Source organism: Lepidochelys kempii, chromosome 11 (genome assembly GCF_965140285.1).
Source record: "Lepidochelys kempii isolate rLepKem1 chromosome 11, rLepKem1.hap1, whole genome shotgun sequence".
Classification (NCBI taxonomy): Eukaryota; Metazoa; Chordata; order Testudines; family Cheloniidae; genus Lepidochelys; species Lepidochelys kempii.
Window position 1 is genome coordinate 37,440,484 of NC_136390.1, and position 16,802 is coordinate 37,457,285.

The window sequence follows — 16,802 nt, forward strand, 5'->3', positions numbered from 1 at the left end:
AAATAAGGCATACACTTATAATGGTGAGAAAATTAACCATTGGAATAATTTATGAAGGGTTATGGTGGGTTCTCCATCACTGACCATTTTTAAATCAAGCTTGGATGTTTTTTCTAAAAGATCTGCTTTAGGAATTATTTTGGGGAAGTTCTATGGCCTATGTTATATAGGAGGTCAGACTAGAGGATTACAGTGGTTCCTTCAGGCCTTGAAATTTATGGGGGAAAAATGTTTCCCCAAACTATAAAATACAATAGAAATGCCTGTAGCTATTATACAGTCTATCACAATAGCTGTTAAAATACCTCTGAGTATAGCTTAGAAAGAGCAAAGCTCAGATAAGATTTAGAGAAAAATAATACCTAGGAAAAAGGTAGTTATTACTTTCTGGATGCTTGAGAAGAAAATATTTTAGATCAACATGTAACAAACAGTGCCTGCTTGATTGCAGTAAGAAATGAGAAGTAAAACATACAGGAACCCTAGATTATGCATAATAGTAAAAAACACATCATTTATGAATTTTTAAGCAATGGGCTCTTTGAGTACAACATCCACTCACATTTTAATTTGAGAAACTGTCTTACTACTGGATTTGTTCTTTTCTGATATACAGTTAAGATAAACTCTTGCGTAATTTTCATAAAATGTCATGATAGTCTATCAGTAGTACCAGCTATAGAGTGACCCTATATAAATAAAAGAAAAGGAGTACTTGTGGCACCTTAGAGACTAACAAATTTATTTGAGCATAAGCTTTCATGAGCTACAGCTCACTTCATTGGACGCATGCAGTGGAAAATACAGTGGGGAGATTTTATATACACAGAGAACATGAAACAATGGGTGTTACCATACACACTCTCATTACAGTGTTTATGGTAACATACCATAACCCCTGGAGCCGGCCCTGGAGAGTGTGTCCAGATCCTAGAGAACACAGAAATAACTTTACACTCCTCTCTCTAAGATACTCCCATTACTGCAAAATGTATCTTACAGAGAAGCAAGAAAAAATTTCAAAATTTTGTATTAACTAGTTAAATGTAGAATCTACCAACAATGAGGTAGCAGAACTTGTAGAATATGCGGATGGAAGTTATCACTAAGTGGCCACACAAATTTTGGAAATCAATGGTTATTTAAGTAGTAAATACACAACACAAATTATTTTTATTCCCTAATGAAAAAAAATTATTTCCATGAACATCTGTTCTTACTGTATCAGGTAATTAACACTTATTTTATCTATTACACTAGGCTATAGAGGAATCAGAGACCTGTACAGTACCTGGTGGCTTAGCAAGCGTGAAGAAACAATTTGAGAAATGGGAGACTGCCTCTTCACAAAAGACCATTGATCAACACCAGTATGAGCACAAATCTGTACAGGTAATAATAACAGTATAAGAGCTATGACCCACTAGATAACTTTGAGGGGAAATACTGTTACTTGCCATGCTGAATGTGCTGATTAATTTCATGATCACTGACAGACAATGTTTTTGTAATGTAGGTACAGAGTGTAATTTTATCTTTGATATATGCTACTGTAATCATATACTCTTTAGGCAGATAAACCCTCAGTGTGGAAAAGAGATCTAGACTTATAGCTGATCTACAGGAAAACAGATAAGTATTGTAAAAACCTTGTCTTTGGGGTTGTAATTCATTTTAAAAGTATCTGCAAGTACTTTGCATATATTTTACTTGGAGCGTTGTGAAGCCATTTTCCTTGAGAAGGAGTTTGCTGTTTCTTTCATGTTTAAATTTAATCAGCTTCTCTAAACAGATCAAAAATTGCATGGAAGAACCCAGATGCTACATAAAACCACATTCCAAATGTTTTAGATAAAGGGTTTTTGCATTTTATTACTTCATCATCATATATCATGAAAAATGGTTGCAGAAGATAATGAGGTTGGAATATATGAAGACTTAGTGCAATGAATTTTATGACAAATCTATACTGTGCACTCTGAAAAATAGCAATGGATAGTGAATGGCAGTATTAACTGAGTTTGTTTGAGAGATATTCAAATAATGAAAGTATAAAACTTTGTACCACAAGATAAAGCTACAGCTTGAACGTAGTCATACTTAGTGTGTTAAATTAGGGTAACTTTACACAAGACCACTGTTTATCATTTTATTACTCATGAACATTAGAACCCACAGCATTTACACACAGTAAGACAAATTCTACCTTGGGTGTATGCTTGTACAGTTCCTATTGAAGTCAAAGGGAAACTTGTGTATTCAAAGGCAGAATCTGAAGATTAAATAAATGAAATATAAGTAAGAGTAAATGGTGGGTTATGTCTAAGTCTGGAGGTACATTTTAGTGGAAATCATGGATTTGCAAATGCAGAAATATGAAAAGGCATTTGCATTTTTTATGGGGAGAATGTGGTAAAATAAAGAATTTATGATCTCAGCTGTCTTTAAATTGAAATTGTGATTCTTTAAAAATTAATTAAAATATCTTATGGACACTATGATTATCTAGGTGTCTACTGATCCTTTTCTTCTTTGTAGTCTTCTTGTATAGCCTATTTAATGCTTTAAAATGCATTTGAATGTGTTTGCATAAGGTTTAGGGAGAACTATTAGTTTTTCTTCTCTTTGTGTTTCTGTGATGTCTGAAAGTGGCATCCTATGAAATGGTCTGTTGTTGCTGGTACATATATGAACCTGTCACCAACAACTAGACCTACCTAGATAACTCACTCATTCTCTCCCTCTCACAGTGTCACATTTACTCTCCCTTCCCACACAGACACACTTATTGACACACCCAGGATGGGTTTACATGACAGACCACAGTTTTATTAATTATTCCTTGGGGAAGAGCACCACACTGCCTGCCCTCTGCTCTCACATGCCAAGCATTTGACTGGTTCCAGTCCAGGTTACAGAGATTTAACCATAAACCAAACAGTAATTTGGGGTAGGGCCTCCCTGAGCTACCCCACAGACTCAGCTCAGTTGTGAAACCTCTTCCCTTCCCCGAGTAAGTGGGGGTGGAGTAACAAAGGCCACAAGGCTGGGATGGTGGGAGAACCTCAGTCCACAAAGATTTCAGGCTCCTCCCACCATAAGCACATAGTCCAACTACACAGTGCCAGGATTCATTCATTTCTGGGAGCTGGCCCTTTTAGCCTTTACCTGCACTGGACACCAATTGCAAGCTGCAACAAGTTGGTAATCTTAGCAAAAAGATACATTCATTAATATAAACCTCAAATCCTATTTATTTCTAACCCAAATATGCCTCTGGGAGTCTGCAAGAAAGGCAAAAAACCCTACAAGACCACAAGCCAATGGGAAAAAAATCCTTCCTGATTCCTGTAAACAGGTGATCAGTCAGACCCGTGGCATCAGAAGCGGCACAGTTCCTAATCTAAGCATTCAGAGTGGGGAGAATGGGGCAGCTAGCCAGAGAGTGACATTCTTTTGAAAAGTCTGGGGTTAGCTTAAATAGGCTGTTTTCATCCCCCTTTGCCCTATCAATAGCTAAGGAGAGAACAGACGGGGGACAGGCTTGAGAGGCAGCCCCCTTCCCTGCCACACATATTTTTGCTGCTTATTCCCTGCTGTCCTATGAAAGGACCTCCTTCCGATAGAGGTGGCTAGAGGGTATGTTCTCACTAACATTTCTTTGTATTTCCTCTGAGGTCTAATTTTTTTAAAGTCATAGTCATTTCTCCCCTTGGAATAATCCAGTCTGTGACTTTTGTGCGTTTTGTGACTAATACAACTTTTCTTCATATCCAAATGCAATATCAGAATTTGGACTTTCCATATCAGTAAGAGCCACTCCTGCATGTGACTAATTCCAGGTGTGGAATTGGGACCCATTTCTTTTGCAATAGCAGCGGTAGAAAATATGGGCCTGATTCAATATTCTGTTACAGTAGTTTCACACCATTAATTTCAACAAAAGTACACTGTTGGAAATTGGTGTAGTGGAGAGGGGAATCAGACCTACATTAACTTTTTGTTGACATAAAGGGGCAAATCACTGATTGATGTAAATTGATGTAGTTTCCAGTCAATGAAATATGCCAGTTTACACCAGGTGACATTCTGGCCCAATAATAACTAATATTAGCTAGTCAGGTTTAACGAGACGTAAAAGAAGAGCAATATTAGATATCTGACAATATTTAAATACAGTTAGCAATAATTATAGTAACAATTAGCTTTCATTTCTAATATATTGACATAGATGTTTCTAGGTGAGTTACATCACCATTTTAAGATCAGATTGTCTCAGCAAGTTTTGAAAAATAGAATAACTTTGAATGTGGAGTTACCTTCCAATGACCAATCATTAGACTACTTTCCAAACTTAATACTGCTGTTGAAAAACACAGATTGAAAATCAACAGAGGAATGCAAAGAGATACACTTCTTAACCTTTAGGAAGGCACCAAATCTATTTTATTATAGGGGAGCTCGTAGTTACACCTATATTTCAATTGCTTAACACTTCCCATTACAGATACTTGCAACTTTTTTTAGGTGCTCCAGCATTTCTAATGTTTGTAGCAGGGCTTTTCAGGTCAGCAAAGAGAAATCCATAGGACCGTAGACATGCCTTTTCTTTGTCACATGACATTCTCTCTAGGTTTTGCTGAGTTATAAAATTATTAAATTGTTATTTCCCATCTCTTACTTGTGTCCCTCAGGTAAATTTTGGCAGCCTGCCAAAATAATAACTGAACATAAGCATTCTAAAAGGCTGCATCCACATCACCGCCAAAGCAGCAGCAGCAGCCGCCCACAATGCAGTGGAAACCCTGGAAACGGACAGCCTCCCAGACCCAGCAAAATAACCCGAGCAGTCCACACCCTCACTTTCTCCCTGCCCCTGAGTATCAGTCTTATCATGCTGATAACCAGTGTAGTTAGCTTAAGCACTACTGCACTGCTGAAGGTCAGGGCTCAACCCGTGTTGATGATGCACAATCAGAGAAGTGGAGTACTTGTGGCACCTTAGAGACTAACCAATTTATTTGAGCATAAGCTTTCGTGAGCTCTACATTGCATCCGATGAAGTGAGCTGTAGCTCACAAAAGCTTATGCTCAAATAAATTGGTTAGTCTCTAAGGTGCCACAAGTCCTCCTTTTCTTTTTGACAATACAGACTAACACGGCTGCTACTCTGAAACCAATCAGAGAAGTATACATCTGGACAGAATTTCAAAAGTTTATAACGCAGCCAAACTTGATGAGGGGGGAGTTACAGTTATTCATGATAGAATTTGTTTGTACTTTTTTCCATTAAAATAAAAAAAATATCTAGGACATTACGTTAAAAAAAAGTTAAAATAATGTTAAGATTGGAAGGTCGAGCACTCAAAAGTTAGGAAATGCCAGCTCAACAATTGCCTGTAATTCAGCCCCCTTGTGTGTAAACATTAAGATACAGCCTTTATTTATACAATTGGGTACTATATTTTCCCCACACAACCCCTGTTTCATGGGAAATGTAGCTGCTCAGCATCTCTAGCAGTGGTCTGGAGGAATGAACACAGGGTCAGGAGTCAGGTACTCCTGAATTCTAATCCCAGCTTTGTCACTTTTTTACTGTGGCCTCCGGCAAGTCTTTTTGTTTCAGTTTCCCCATCTGTAAAATGAGAATAATAAATCTCTCATCTCTCAGTAAAAGATAAATTCTTTAATTTTGAGGCATGCAGATATTACAGTGAGGATCGCCCTGGAAAACACTATGAGGAAATGAATAATTCTGCATTCATTGCACAGTACTCAGTAAATAAGGCAGGGATCACTAGCTGAATGAAGAAGATAAAAATATTGAACGTCTGCCTCATTTCCTAAGCACTGTCCATCCTCTTCACTGAATGAGGCAGGGTCCTATGCAAAAATAGTATGTGATCATGTAATTAAATTGTGATTAAAATTTCCAAATTACCTACTTCAGACCCTAAATCCTACTGACTTTCAGTGAGATTTATGCTCCTAAATTTACTTACGTAATGCTTATGTAATAATAAGGGGGCAGAATTAAGTATGCATGGGCAGTCTACATCAGGGGTGGGAAATTTTTTGGCCTGAGGGCCACATTGGGGTATGGAAATTGTATGGCGGGTCATGAATGCTCAAGAAATTGGGGGTAGGGGTGCAGGAGGGGGTGAGGGCTCCGGCTGGGGTGTGGGCTCTGGGGTGGGGCCAGAAATCAGGAGTTCAGGGTGCAGGAGGGGGCTCCAGGTTGGGACTGAAGGGTTTGGAGGGTGGGAGGGGGATCAGGGCTGGGGCAGGGGGTTGGGGTATGGGGGAGGGGTGTCAGGGCTCAGGCTGGGGGTGAGGGCTCTGGGGTGGGGTTGGGGATGACGGGTTTGGGGTGCAGGAAGGTGCTCCGGGATAGGACCAATCGGTTCAGAGGGTGGGAGGGGCATCACTGATGGGCCAGGCTGCTGGGGTATGGGGGGGTGAGGGCTCTGGTTGGGGGTGCGGACTCTGGGGATGAGGGCCTTGGGGTACAAGAGGGGGCTCTGGGCTGGGATTGAGGGGTTCAGAGACTGGATCAGGGCTGTAGGGGGTTAGGACACGGTGGGGGGGCGTGGGCTCAGGGGTGCAGGCTCCGGGCAGTGCTTATCACAAGCAGCTCCCAGAAGCATGTCCCCCATCGGGCTCCGAGGCACAGCCAGGTGGCTCTGCATGCTGCCCCGTCCACAGGTGCCACCTCTGCAGCTCCCACTGGCCATGGTTCCCAGCCAATGGGAACTGCGGGAGTGACGCCTGCGGATGGGGCAATGCGCAGAGCTGCCTGGCCATGCCTCCGCATACTACATGGGACCTGGAGGGGGGTCAAGCCAGCTGCTTCCTGGGTGCTGTGGGGCAAGCCCCCAACCCCACTCCGCGGCTGGAGCTCCAGAGGAGGGCAAACCCCTGACCCCGCTCCCTGGTGGGAGCTGAGGGCCACATTAAATGGTCTGACGGCCAGATGTGGCCCACAGTTTGCCCACCCCTGATCTACATTCTGGTTTTCTAACTTTTGAGTGCTTGACTTTGTAGCCTAGAAACATTCTTTTAACATTCTTTTTAACGTACCTCTTCTTCTATTGTTAAATTCTTCCACTGAACATATCACTTTCTTTGCCACTTTCACTATTTTCTCTATCAGCTTCAACAGGTTTAGAAATACAGTTCAGTTCACACATGATCCCAAAAGTATGGATTACCTGAACTATCCAACCTCCTGAGCGTGAAAAACAGGGCTGGAAATCTCAAGAGAATAAACATTTTTTGTTTCCAGTCAGCCCAGAAATACCACAAAAAGTCTCTCACAGTATCTCACTGTTTCCACTTCTAGTTTCAGTATGAAATGAGATGTGCTGAGGCCAGGGAAAATCATATGCACACTTTGAAAGTGAACTGAAGCTTTAAAAGTAAAATAAAATTAAGTGGTGGGTTAAATTCAAGTCAGGGGGAGAGTCAGGCCTATTCTTATTCTACCAATCTAATCGGTCCAGAAGTAAGGCCACGTTTTGATATCCTTATTCAGGAATAGTTCTTTACTCCAAAAGCAGTAGGGTATCAGAATCTGGCCCTTACTGAGTCAACAATCATCAGTTCCACTCTCTTTGGGGTAGACGGTAACATAAAAACCTTCCCTAAATAAAGAGAGCACATATCTGTACTGAGGGAGAGCTGTATTTTGTACCAGGGGAGTCACACTGAGAATCAGTTTATTTCATGCTCTCCTTCCCTCCTGCTCCAGCGGGGAAGTAATTTGCTCAACATCCATGCCAGTTGCAGGTTTTTTCCCCACTCAGGGTCATGTCAGCAGGTTGCTTAGTTCTGGTTATTCCCCATTCCCATCCGCCCCACTCCTCACCCAGATGCATGACATGGAGAGTAGTGGCCCTGTGGAGACTGCTTTCGCCGCTGTGCTGTGACCGACGATGCAGGGAGTTTGCACCGGGAGTAAAGAGGGGACTGAAATTCCTTTACTAGTCTGTGTGCCCTTGAGAAGAGAAATAATCTAGTCTGTGTGCCTTTGAGAAGAGAAATAATCTTGCTCTTAAAGATTACAAGTGGGAGGGAAAAGAGTACACCTCTGGGATCCCTATAGTATTGGGGCACAACAACTCATCACATCTCTTACAATCTTATCATCACAGCTGTTTGTCGTTCAGGGGTTCACACTTTTACAAAAAATAGCTTTTTCCCCTGAGAGTTACTTTCCATCCTAACAAAATCTTCACATGCTTTCTTATAAGTAGAGCAGAATTATTTTTAGTTATTTATTTTTAAAGAAGAAAATAAAAACTGAGTGGGGAATACATAAAATGGTAGATGGAGCTATGAAAGAGAGAGGTTTGGAAAAGGGGGAATTGTCTGTAGAATTCCACACTTTTTCAATCTGTGTCACATGATAAATTGCTTAACTGATTTTTGTGTCAGAAGCCTTAGTTGTTCCTGACCTTTGTTAGAATAACTTTCTGCAACTATCTTAGATGTGGAGCCAATAGGGAACTCTGGCAGTACTGGTTTTTAATACATATATCTACTTTCGTAAAGATCCCCATGCAAATGTTAGCATTCAGGAAGATTATGTGGATTTGGTACAATAAGAAAATTATTTTGATAGCTTCTGACAGATATAATCTGACTCCAATGTGTTCATTCTTCTCAAAGACTTGTTTTGGAAAAAGAACTAAAATATGTATTTTATGAGCTGAATGCCCCAAATAACAAGGATAAGACGGATAATTATGTTTTTTTTCATTTTAGTTCCCTGAAATTGCAGATTGGTGGCTCTCATTCCACTGAGACATCTCTGCATGCACCATGCTATTGATATCAAAGCTACCAACCTCCCTCCACATCCTCCCAGAGCATGGCCATGAACCATATAGAATCAGATCAGTGGAATACCAAACAGGGTTTTCATAGTTTTTTTATTCAAAAAAATTGTTATTGATAGAATATGTTGAAATAAATCCTATTATACTAAAATAATTACCACATATATAACTCCCTATGGTTCACCTTCACTTGGATTCCTTACTACAGCATGATGTGCACCCTCGCATGGGGTGGTTGTAATGCCAGCAGACAATGTAATGGACTTGAAAGGGCAGCTTTCCTTTCATTCTCATATATCCCTCATCCTTTCCCACTCATAGAATGTTGTCATTTCTCATTATGTTGTCCACCATATAAAGGGCCAGACTCTGCCTGGCCCTTGATATAGATGCATGGGTGTGTCATAGGGTAAGTAATAAGGAAACTTTCCCCACTTTAGCACTGCCTGCATAAGTGTTAGGGAGGTTTGCAGCTCCTGCTATGTGGGAGATGCCTAGGATTATTCTGTCCCTACTTCCCCAGGAGCACAGTGCCCTGAAAGGGGCAGAGAGGGATGCGTCAACGCATAAGCCAGCAGAGCTAGCTGGTTGCACTGGGTCAAAAAGCTGAACTATGACATACTATGGCTGGGCCTGGAAGGGTACAGTGCTTACTATGGACGTGGCCTAGGAGGAGCAATCCCTAGATTGGAAAATCCTCTGGGAAATCCTTGTCTTTTCACTACTCTGTCAAGTACAGTTCCACACACACCCATATGAGGAATGATCCATCTATCCTAGATTTTTTCTAGCTATCATTAGAATCTAAGGACTAATACATAAAATTAATAAGTAAATTATTAGGTGAATTATCTTCTCACTCTTGCTATTTGGAGCCTTCAGCACATAAAGATCTATGTAAGTAATTTTTAAAGGAAGTATTTGCAGGATGTATTTAAAGGAAAGCTATCTGCATTTTTCTCTGGAAACAGCTCTCTAATATCACAAAAGAAATCATCACAAATGACATGATATACTATGTAGAAAATACAAAATGATGTGGTACAAAGATTTTATCAGTATGAGTTTAGAATGGCCACATTACTCATGAGTGGCAAAGCTGAGAGTGAATTATGGAAGTCATCCCAACCAATAAAATCTTTATACCACCATTTTATAGAGCTTTAAACATTTTTATTGATACTGGGCTGAGTCCCCAAGTGCACCAAACTAGCGATTTACATCTCCTTTTTGCTTCTCCCTGATCCTGGTTCTGGCCCAGGCCAGTTCAGTCCCTAACACAATTTAGAACAACTCTTAGGTTCCTTCAAGTTGTACTTGTTTATAACACCACTGTAGGGGCTGGTATGCTACGTCGTGGTAGCTATACCTTGGATACCAGTTTTCACATTAAAAAAATATTATGGTTGTGAAGAATACCAAATATGAATCAAATATAATGTATGCAGTGGTGCCTACCTGAGTTTCAGAGAAGCTATTAATCTCAAATGTGAACCACTCCCTTAATTTCAAAAGGATGCTAACTCAGATGTCGATGTGATATGCTAAATGTCAACATCATTAATAGATCTGGGTGGGAAATGGTTTTTCCTGTCCCGTAAAAAATAGAGATACCAAAAATTTTTCTCCATCTCAAATTGAGACAAAAAGTCAGAATCTTAATTTTTCACTGAATAAAAATAATTTAAAAATATAAATTGGTTTGGGTCAATCAAAATGTTTTGTTTCAATAACATCTATACATTTGTTTAGATTCTGACTTTTTAAAATCTTTGTCTAAATTTACTAAAATTTTAAAACAAAGTCATTTCAACTCAAAAAACAAACCTTACTTTTCAAAAGTTTTTTTGTTTTGTTTTGTTTCCAAAACTTTTTTGAGTCAGGAGATTCGTCAAAACCAGCCCTATTTCAAAAAAAGAGTTTTGGTTCCAACAAATAAATGTTTCCCCAAAACATTTTTTCACCAAATAATCCTGTCAGGTGTGATTATTAACTATTTCACTGCTCTTCAAATCTTACAAGAAGGAAGTGGAAGTATCACATTATGAAGGCTGACAAAGGAAGCATTTTAAAATACTATTTAATCATATTAAATTTAAATTGTAAAACATGGGTAATGCCTTTAACGTGACACTGTTGGATTCATTTTTCATGGAACTCGTGGGGCTCAGCTTTCAAAATTTTGGAGATGCTTCCATAAAGGAAGAGAAAGCAATAAGACAAACAAAACGATGAGATAGACTAGAGGAGAAAAAGAAAGAGGAGACACAAATGTACAGAAAAACAAGGAAGAAAAGAGGCATGTGTGGAGGAACAATTGGGAAGGGATGGTGCAGTGAATCTATCAATGCTTTCCCACAAAGATTTTTCACTGATAATTATGCTGGCTACCAAAGTTTCCAGATAGGCTATTAAAAGTTTTAGTTAGATAGGCCATCTGACTTCTGTGCCATAAATCCAGCACCTAACAGATACTTTCACTTACCTCACATAAAAACTGCTTGAATGTCTTCTCTGTTGCTCACAGTCTGATCTTTTTTAACAGCAAGGGATCTATTCTCTCCACTGAAGTACAGAGGATTTATGCCTGTAACTTACATTAGTGTTAATAGGATTTATTGTGTAAGCTCCACACAAAGATGAGAGAATAGATGACTAAAAGTCTTCTTAACTGTATTTTCAGCTTTTCACAAACCTGTAGAAGGAAAGCTGATTTCTGCTTAGTCTTCATTAGGGATATGATGTATTTGAAAATCTAATTAAGAGGTATAATTCTTGGGATATTACTAATTGGATGAAAGCCTCTTTTCAGCCTTTAGATTTTGCAAGCTCAAGTTTCTTATTACACTGAAGATTGCATATTTGGTGGTGTGCATTCACTCCAGCCTGTCAGATAAATTCCATGCTTTCACATTTGATTCACCATACAATAAATCCTGCACGGACAAGGTGCATTTGCATCTTTATTTGGAACTAAGGTGGTGTCAGAGTTGTATGTTGACCAGCCTGCCAATATTTTCCCCATCATTCTCATCTAAATATTTTGCCTCATTCCTGTTTGTGATGCAGATACGTACATGCTAAGAATATGTTTTAAACTATGTAACCAGTCAGTGGTGACAAATATGGTTTCTATCAGACAAAGCATGTCTATTCATCTATCCCAGTCTCTGATGTAAATTAAGCATTGTAAGGCAAACACAATGGGAGCTACATTTGCATTCCAAATCAATGTGGGGATGTGAAGTCAACACTGGAAGACACTGGAAGCTAAAACCCACAGTGTTGTCCTGCCTTTGGGTGTGTGTGGAAAGATTATGAACTTTGGGGTATAAGAGGAAAACAAAACAGGACCCCTGTTTGATCCTGCACCGAGGGACTAATTGGGCAGTGTGATTCCATTCATTAAAATGGGATCTCAACCAGGGTTTGGTTGAAAAACACTGTAAAGGACATCTGGGTAAGACAGACATCTTTAGACAAGGCCTTAACCTATTAAAGTTAAGTTTAGTCTATAAGACGTATGTTATTCCTTTTGTTTTACTTGTGACCAGTTCTTATTATATTTGCTCACTAGTCTTAAATGTTAACCTTTGTTAATAAACTCGTATTTTTTCACTATAAATAGATTACAGTGCTGGTAATGTCTAAGAAGGCAAGAGTCTAGCAAAGCCAGAGGCTAGGAGCTCTGCACAGCGGTATAAAGGATGAGTCAATGAACCCAAAAGTCCTTCACAGAGCAATGAGAGCTGGGGTGGGAGAGGGGGAAGATGAGTCAGAAAACTTAGCTACTCCACAAGATAACGAGATCTGTGATGAATAGTCAGGGAGCTTGGTACCAACAGGGCATTGAGAATCAGAGGGCCTAAGGGAGGTGAGCTAGGGACTCTATGGAAGCTAGACGATCCTCAGGACAATGAGATCCTTTTTGGGAAAAGGGAGAAGCCAGATAATCTAGTTCAAGTTTTATGGACTGAACAGAGAAATGGTTTAGAGCTAAGACAAAACTTTAGGGCAACATTTTCAAGCTTGGGTGCCTAGAGTTAGGCACATAAATAAAACTAGTATGGGTTTTAGAGATGCTAAGCTCCCATTACTCCAAAAAGAGAGAGAGGGAGTGTGGTCCAGTAAGACTGAGCATTGGATTGGGAGTCAGGAGACTTGGGTTTTATTCCCAGCTCTACCACTGACTTGCTGTGTCACCCTGCATAAATCACTCAACCTCGCTGTGCCCGTTTCCTTATCTTTAATATGGGGATAATGATACTTTCCTTCTTTTGTGAAGTGCTGTCAGATCTACAGATCAAAAGCGCTATACAATATAGGAGCTCTATATTACCATTGAATAGGGCAAAAACCAGCCCATCTTATTCATTGACTTCACTGCATAAGGAGCCAGGGAGGATTTGGATCCAAATTAGAAAAATATATATGAAAAGTGAGGCTTCATTTTTTGTGAATTCGGTGTTTCACTCAGCCTTTTCCCTCTGCAGCTGTTTTACTCATGTCACATAAGGTCAACTCTTGCCCCCATTTTTAGGCTGACATGAGCTATCTTTTGCTGCCACTTATCTGCAAGGGGCAATGAGGTAGGCTATGCCAAGAAATAATGTGATCAGTTCTCTCCCCCAGAGTTGAACAGTGATGTTTCTATGGTAAGTCTGGTTTTGCCTGGTCTAAGGGTGAGTAGTTTTTAAATCTAGTTCTCTACCAAGCCACTCAGATGGCTCCCTTTTATCTTTGATAAAGGCGTAAATTCTTAGCACATCAGCCTCAGCATCTTTGCCCTTTATACCCTGTTGAGGATTCTCTCTCAAATAATCAGCAGAAATAGTCAAATTCACTGGAAATAAAATCACTCAGACTATGTGGAATAGTCTTTAAATTTAGATTAAATAATTAGTGCAAGACCATAAAATCCTATTTATTCTTAAAGGAACTGCACTTTCATGGAAAACGTGATTATATACTTTAGTAGCAGAAAGCTTTCTCAAGATCACTGAATCAAACCTCAGACAAAATCTTTCAATTTGGATACAGATCTCAAAGTATAGATGAATCCAAAACTTTGATCCAAGATGGAAAACAGCTCATTTCACTTATTTAAACAGTTGTACTGAAGGTACTGTTACATATATGTATTAAAATATTGTTACGATAAACAAACTGCGTGGCTTTTTATTCAAAATATGTAAGTGAAATATTCAAATAATATTCAACTATTTGTCTTCTTTTTTTTCTTTTGCCACAAGCATCCTCCTGTTTCTCTTTTTTAATTTGAGTGTAACAGGGCCTCCTTGGTCCTGCTTCTGTCTCAGTTGACAAACTACGCAGAGACCCTTGTGCTGGTCCAACACCTTGTGCAGTTTATTTATAAAGGAGTCCCATCACCTTCATAACATACATACCTCCTTTATCAAGCAAGGGAGGGAATCTCTCTCCCCCTCTTACTGCCTGCTTTCCCCTTTTTTCACTTCCTTCCTGTGCCTATTTGTGGGCTAATGGATTAATTAGCCGCCCTGCCCTGCCCCACCCACAAATTAGGCACAGCTCTGTTTAATCAGCTTCAATCTGCTTTGCCTGATTAGAGTTGCTGTGAACAGAGTGCTGATTCAGGCTTTCATACCTTGCACTCTGTCACAATGAATTTAGTGCTTGTGAAAGTTGCCATATTAATGACACTGAAAACTAAAATCTGTGGTTTACCTACAAAATGGGGAGCAGCAGTGCCTGTGCCCCACACTGCCCGTGCATCTTCATTCTTGTTCTGGGGAGACCTTCATCAGGTAACACTACTTTTCACTCTTTGTGGCTAGTCATTCTTTCCCTTTTCTGATGAAATGGCTGAGAGGCGCCAGTTTTCGTGGTGGTCATGTGATGTGGCTATACACACTGTCAGTCACACATGGAACCTTATCTTTAGCCTGGGAGTGGACATTGGGAGCATGATAAGCACACTTCTTTCCTGGTCCATCCAACAACTAATCCAATAAGAGATCATGGTTTCCCCACTACTCCTCTTTGATTAGTTGAACCAGCCAGAGTGATTTTCTCTTAAAGGTTCTTGTACACAGTGTACTCTAAAAATGCTCTAGAAACTCTAACTTTCCAACTAAATGACCAAAGTGCTGATGAGTAGGTAGAACAATATAACTGTATGGTAGCCACAACCACTGATGTTTTGGTCCCTAAATCCCCTACATCAACCCCATAGATCACTTTCATTCATTGACAACCCACATCATATGAACAGTGAAAGCAGAACACTAACTCACTGTTGACAAAAAATCCAATCAGAATCCATTCAACAAAGGCACAAAGACTTCTTCAGGAATACACTACTGCCATGCTGGAAATGAAGAGAACCTTTTTGATTGTGCCTCAGAAGCTGCAAAGTCACAGCTTGCAGAATTGTTCTGTAGAGTAAACTGGCTAATCAATCAAGACTGCATAATCGGGATGTCAGACACAAACACTTACTGCAGCAAAGAGCTCTCAGCCTACCTCACAGAAAGGATAAACTGAATATAAGCCAAACTTCCTGGGACTGAGGACACCAAACCAGAACAGAAAGCATCACCCTTTACTTAATTTGGCCCATCATGGAAGGAGAAGAAGCTCAAGACACTTGTAAAATGGATTCTTGTCCCGCCTGGCTAGTGAAAGCCAGTGACAAGCAGCTGGGCTAGTACTGGTGGATATGATCACTGCTTCTTTCAGAGAGAGGAACTGACTAACCTCCCTGAAGAATCTAATAGTCCACCTAGTCCTCGAGAAACCAACACTAATTCTCTCTCTTTCTGATTGCCCTGCCTAGGTAAAAGACTGAAAAAGATAGTCTAAAGAAAACTCCATTGGCAGTCTCGTGAATTTATTTATGCTTTTACCTGTACGGGGCAATAGATTTGTACAGAGCTGTATCCTGGAATAAGTTTTTATTTTAATAAGATATGTATAAAATGTTGATTTAGGCACCTGAACAGAGACTGAGTGGTGGGCACAACATACAAATTAAGATAAATACCAACATGATTCAAATATGAATTGGTGAAAGGCTATATTTTCTAGTGTGGATCATCAAGCTATCCAGTCCTGTTTTCTTTTGGCAGATTTTCTGTTTCTCCATACAAATAATTTTACTCTATAAAGTAATCCTCTTTCTTTTTCTGCCACAACACAGAGATGGGAAACTCCAAAAATTGTCAGATAAAAGGAAAAGGCAAACCTAGGTCCAAAGTGTACAACACAGACAATTACTGAAAAACAAATCTTGGAACATTTTACAACAGGATTCTGTGTCAGATATTGCAGCACAGGGGCCCTAAAATTGATGCATTGGCCACTAACATATAAAACTAGTGTAGCAATTACAGTTCTATTCAGTAATAGCATCTGAACACCTGAATAAAAATTCAGTCTCCTAGTGCAAATATATATAGACTTATGCTCATGTTTGCTTCCTCCTAAAGATTATTTTAATTTTTTTAACAATTTTTAATATTTATACAACAGGAGTCTCTAGAGATCCTGATCTAGGTCGCATTGTGGTAGATGTTGTACATACACTTAAATAACACACTATCTTCCCCAGACAGCCCACAGGCTACGATAATGATAAGATTTAACAGGTGGAAGGAACCAACAAAGAGAAGGGTGGAGGAGAATGAGAAGATGCAGTAACAGGGAAATGAACATTGTGCATAATGAACAGCTGTCCCAACTTGCCACATGATTAACCATTGTCTAGTTGGCAGTGTGTTAAAGGGGGCCCCAGATCACAGGGAAAGCCATCATCATAGTAGAAGGTGTTTTCACTCCTAGCTCTAAAAATACTGACATTTTTCTCTACTGTTGTCTTCTGTGTCCCTGCACAGATGGATACCTGCAACTGTTCTCTCCTGATAGAATTATACGTGCTCTGACTGACACCTTCGTAACACTTGCAGCATCTTGGCCACAGCA

General features: G+C 39.8%; 1 protein-coding gene across 1 annotated transcript in view; it reads left to right on the forward strand.

The window, feature by feature from the left end:
• XIRP2 (xin actin binding repeat containing 2) overlaps positions 1-16,802 on the forward strand; it is a 159,127-nt gene that overhangs the window by 123,758 nt on the left and 18,567 nt on the right. Inside the window, exon 4 of the mRNA XM_073305732.2 lies at positions 1,261-1,392. Within this exon, the coding sequence (XP_073161833.2) occupies positions 1,261-1,392 (132 nt within the window). The remainder of the gene's footprint in view (positions 1-1,260; positions 1,393-16,802) is intronic.